A 5562-nucleotide genomic window follows, 5' to 3' on the forward strand; every position below is an offset into this window, starting at 1 on the left:
TGTAGTTAGAAATGTCCTCTCACTCTTGTTTATGCTCTGGAGAAAGGTGACTCATTTTTCTTGCTGCTATTGTAGAATTTTACCTTCATAAAACAGGACTTGTTGGGAGTGGCCCCTGCTCCAAAGACTAACTTCCCCATCCCCAGAGAAGAGCCGTCCAATGGTGAGCCCTGCTGGCTCACATGATCCTTACCCACCAATCAGACTAGCCCTGCTGGCTCACATGATCCTTACCCACCAATCAGACTAGCCCTGCTGACTCACATGATCCTTACCCACCAATCAGAAAGCACCCCAAGCCAACTGTCAAAGCCTTCAACCATTAAACTGTCATAACTGTCAAACCACCCCCAGCTCTATAAATATGCAGAGTTGTTCCTCAATAAACGTGCATTTTCTCCAACAACAAGCGTTGTTCTTTCTTTCAGGACTTACCAATCATTTTAAAGCAACAATGAACTGAGGTCTTAATTTCTGAATAGCGTTGAAAATTCATGTCTTCTTCTCATCCCTGCTTTATCCAAAAATTTTATATTCCCATGACAACATTATTTGAAGTAACATGAATATAATTCCATCTGATGCATAGATTTACAGGTTATTGTAGCATGTGCTGTAAGAGTTTTACAAGGCTGTATTTGGGTACCTCAACTTTTAAATTGAATTAAATGCAATGAAAGAAAACTCTCCATTTTCCAATTACGGCATAAGAGATAGCAATTTCACAATAATTATTGTACATTTTCACGTTAAAATGTTATAAATAAATGTTTATATGTTGACTATAAATACACAGATACAACATTATTCTTTAAAGCATCATTTGAATTAGTAATTCAAACAAGTATATACGAAAGGCTGTATGACAATTTTATGTATAAAATCAACCAGTAGAGGGGAAGGGTTCTGAGCCTCCTTATTACTTAGAAATGATACAATTTGAGAAAAATAAATAGGTTAATTACAATAATATGATCATAAAACAATTTAAACATATATAGATTTATACTAGTGTACTCCAAACACATGTCAACATGTTACTTCAATTAAAGGTTAAAATTTTAAAAAATCTGCATTTAAACTTTTAAGCAACTATCTACTTGAGTTCTGAATTCTTAAAAGTTTTACCCTATATTCTCAAATCTTTCACATGTCAGATTTCCTTAGCAATTTTTCTTTTTTATACCTGGGATTGAACCCAGGAGCACTATGTGACTGAGCTATGTCCTCAGCTCTTTCATTAAAATTTTGAGACAGGGTCTCTCTAAGTTACTTAGGGTCACGTTAGTTGATGAGACTGGCCTCAAAATTGTGGTCTTCTTGAATCAGCCTCCTGAGTCACTGGGAATTTCTTAGCATCATATCTTTCACATCTATATGCCCATGAACTAATTTAGCTTTAAGACTTTGCTTTTTAGATGATATTCTGATTCAGTATGTACAAACACAAATTAAATCTTAACTAGTACATATATGAGAGGCTTGCATGAAAGTCAATGCGCGTTTTCCAGAAAAATATTCTGACAGTAAGTTATTACAAATTTTTCTCAAACAGGGCTTGTGGATGTAGCTCAGTAGTAGAGAATTACCTAGCATGTATGGGGTCCTGGGCTTGAGATCCAGAATTGCAAAACAAAACCTTGAGGATCAATTTTAGACGTAGACCTCTTGAGCTTGGAGAAATATCACTACTTCTTGAAAGATGGAAGAAAAATCTGGACTTCAAGAAGACTCATATTTCAAGATTAGTTTGGATACTTATCCTTTAATTAAATCCTTATAGTAGAGTGTACCCGGATCCATTTTAATTTATGGTTTGGTTTATCATAAGAATTCCACAAATATAAATAGAAAATAATGCAAAATATGTGTGCTTTCTAATATTTTATAATAGAAGTTATATGAATAGGCCAGATTCTGACATGAAAATCAAAATATATAAAATATGTAACTATATACAAAAATTCAAATCGTCATAAACTCCATCGATTTTTTCCAAACAGAGATTTCCAGTGTACTGTACTATTCTGGTAATGTTTTTTTCAGCTCTCTGACTTAGTGACAGAAGGTGCTCAGATATTAAAATAATCCTAAGAATTCTACCAACTGACATAAATGAGGATCTGCATTTTAAAAATTAGAACAATCCTGAAAAGATAACCCATGCAGGAAGTTCTCCCTGTGTGACTTGTATGCATCATCCTCCTTACATCTGGATTCATTAAATAAAAATTCCCCAGGGTACACCTTCCTCTACTGCTGGAAAATGCCATATTACATTCTGTCTTTATAAATTATACGACCCAAATTTCCATCTTTTACAGGTAGATTTACACCACGTTGATTCTTTTGTGAGTGACGGTAACTTGACTGAATGATTTCAGGATTCATCTGTGGTTTCTTATACATCAGCATCACCTTCCTATTTTATGCTATGTTTAGGATTCAATGCAATATTTGCTCTTTGCGTATTGTACTACTGAAGATTCCACCCCCTGTGTGTAGATGTATACAGTTTTGATTCTGATGCCTATGCAAGGGGGTCGCCATGTACCCTCTTGACATAATAAATTCAAGACTCATCTGTGGATTCCTATGCATCAGAATCTTTTTCCTATTTAATGTTGAGTAGAACTCCATGATATATCCAAACCATATCTTCATACATTCATATGCTTGGGATTATGAGACTGTCTCTATCACTATTATAAATGTGGTATCCTGAGCAATGGTGTTTAAATAATAGTTGTTGTCCCTATATCCAGTTTTTTGTTATATTCATAAAAGTTCAATTGATAGATGAGATGGCAGTTTATGATAAGGGATGCTTACAATCTATTAGGCATAAAGGAGATTTCTGAGACTCTTGATTTATTAAAACCGCTGCAATCTCTCACATACCTATAATGGTATGGACTGATTCAAAAAAAAGAAAGTGATATTTACTTCCTAGGGTTCCTTTCACACATCAATCAGAAATATAAAGTTATTAGCTTTGTTAGAGCCATATGAACAAGAATCTCTCATGTTTTTGTCATTTTCAAGCTTCAATGTAATCATTTTTAAAAACCACTTTATGCATTCATCCAACACGGAGAGCAAACTCACTATGCCATGATGCGTTGATGCACAGCGGTGTGGTGGCTCAGAACTGACCCATCATGCAATGATTCAACGTTGACTGTCCTTCCCCCACAAACATTTCAAAAAGGTAACGCTGTGTCTTGCCGTGCAGATGAAAACCAAAGGACTGATGGTGGCATAGCCATTGGACACCATGATCTGGACAGAACGGCACACAGGGTCATTGTTCCACATGGTTCTTGAGGAGGAGATTACACAGTCCAAACAGTACATGAGCACAAAAAATCCCATGAGCACCAGGATGGCCCTGGTGGCCCTCTGTTCTGGGGAGGCTTTTGGAGAGAGGCTGGTGCCGTGAAGGTGCTGGCACTGCCTCTTATGCCTATGCAAGAGGGTCACCATGTACCCACTGGAGAGGGCCATGAGCCCTATAAGGAAGACATCCCGTAATGCACCCAGGACGGTAAACAAATGCCTGAGGAAGTAGCTCATGGGTAAGATAGTGCAGGAGTCACTGAGGAATATAAGGCCCTGTGAGGTCCCAGTGGAGTTGTCAACAGCAGAGATGGAGAAGTGGGCACTGAAGGACATATAGAAGACCCACAGGAAGAGAAGGGACCTCATGCTGTCCTGTGGGGCCTTAGGCTTGAACTTTGCCAAGGGAGAGCTTCTGGGGCTGAGGGTGAGGGCCTGCAGGACACTCAGCAGGCAGGTGGCAGAAATGGACAGGCCCCTCATCAACTTGTACAAGTAGACAAAAGATTTACATGTGACATCACCCCAAAGCCCCCCCTGAGATGTAAAAGTGTCTGCAGCTATGAACCCCATGGTGAGGAGCATCAGGAGGTGGGTTAGGGCCAAGAGTCCGATGATACAGTCTGTGTTCTTGAGCCTCTTGTCACACAGGAACTTGATGACATGGAACAGAAAGAGGATGGTGTTGGCCAAGATCCCAATTCCCACTTCAGAGTAAAAGGTGCTTCTTAGGTTAATAACACCATGCACCATGTGGTTTTCTCTCATCTTTTGGGGTAAGGAATCATGGAGTATATGTCTTAGGAGAAAAGTAAGAAAATTCATTATCACAAATATTAAATTTCATCCATCTCAGCCAACACTGTTGCCAGGAGCAAAATTTGTTGGCCTATCCCAATGCCCCTTTCCCCTCTAACTGAAGTTTTGCTGACACACCCTGGAATCCATTCTTTCCTCTCTCTTTTCCCATTATTTCCCAATCATGGCTGGATTACATTTTATGCAAAGTACAAAAGGATTTCCTGAGCATTAAAAATGATCACATCTGTCCTATATTTCTCATTCACAAGCTCCAATGTTATAGAAAATCTTTCCCTGATGCAACCTTGAATTATTCTTGGAGATATCTGACTGCAAGGGTGGAGTATGTGTCCCTCCTGTAGTAAGGACTATGTACTTTTGGGTCAATTGAAATTATGGGGATTTAATTAGGAAGAAAACCCTCCTAAGCAAAGAGTCTCAATGTCTTAGGCCATGCATATTTACGTTAGCTTCCTGTTACCTTTATTCTGGTTTGTTCATGAAGACATGTGATTTTGTTAATATATTCACAGAGAAAATGCTAAGTATTGAAACCTCTGAAGTCAGACGACTTGAATATACCTATGTAATCTTCCACTTAAAGGATAAGTATTCAACTTTGAGAATCCCATGAGCCTAGGCTCTGGGCTTGACTCATCTATAAGTTGAACAAAACCTCATCGTTATGTACGTGAGATCCCGTGCATGAAACAGGATGGAGCACGTTTGCCATACAGGGAAGGCTTGCTGTGCAGAAGGATCTCTGTGGAATTGTTCTTTTTTTTAGACTTCTGCAGATCCTCATTCATAGAAATAAACTAATAGTTGATCATCTCTATCACCAACTCAGAGAGGCTAAAAAATTACCAGAATTACAATCTGTTGGGAATCTCTGTTCAGAGAAAACTGAGTGGATTTTAGGACTATTTGATACCCCTATACAGTTACCTATGTTAAGAATTTTTGTTACTGAATCACAATTTGACCTACGTGATCCAAGTCCAGTGTCAAATACTAGCAGAAACACATTTCAATATTTATCTACTTAAATATGGGTAGCCAGGCATGGTGTCACACTCCTGTAATCCAGCAATTTTGGAGGCTGAGGATTGTGAGTTCAGTGCCAGCCTCAGCAATTGTGATACACTTAGCAACTCAGTGAGACCCTGTCTATAAATAAAATAGGGCTAGGGATGGGGCTTGCTTGTTCAATGTCCCTGAGTTCAAGCCCCAGTACAAAAAAAAAAAAACCAAAACAACAACAAAAAAACACACAATTAAAAAAACCACCTTAAATACGTGGAATCATCGTGGTAAACAAAACCATAATTAAAATAGATACACATTCACTCCACTAGAGGAATTTATTACAGTGTAAGTATCCAACCTAACTTTGAAATATGAGTCTTTTTGGAGTCAAAG

General features: G+C 38.2%; 1 protein-coding gene across 1 annotated transcript; it reads right to left on the reverse strand.

The window, feature by feature from the left end:
- Window positions 1-3171: 3171 nt before the first annotated feature.
- On the reverse strand, window positions 3172-4092 carry LOC107150153 (vomeronasal type-1 receptor 90-like). Its single transcript, XM_015495105.1, has one exon. It carries the CDS (start codon window positions 4090-4092, stop codon window positions 3172-3174), a length of 921 nt encoding a protein of 306 aa, XP_015350591.1.
- Between the last annotated feature and the right edge of the window lie 1470 nt (window positions 4093-5562).

The sequence above is a fragment of the Marmota marmota genome, unplaced genomic scaffold (genome assembly GCF_001458135.2).
Source record: "Marmota marmota marmota unplaced genomic scaffold, marMar, whole genome shotgun sequence".
Lineage (NCBI taxonomy): Eukaryota > Metazoa > Chordata > Mammalia > Rodentia > Sciuridae > Marmota > Marmota marmota.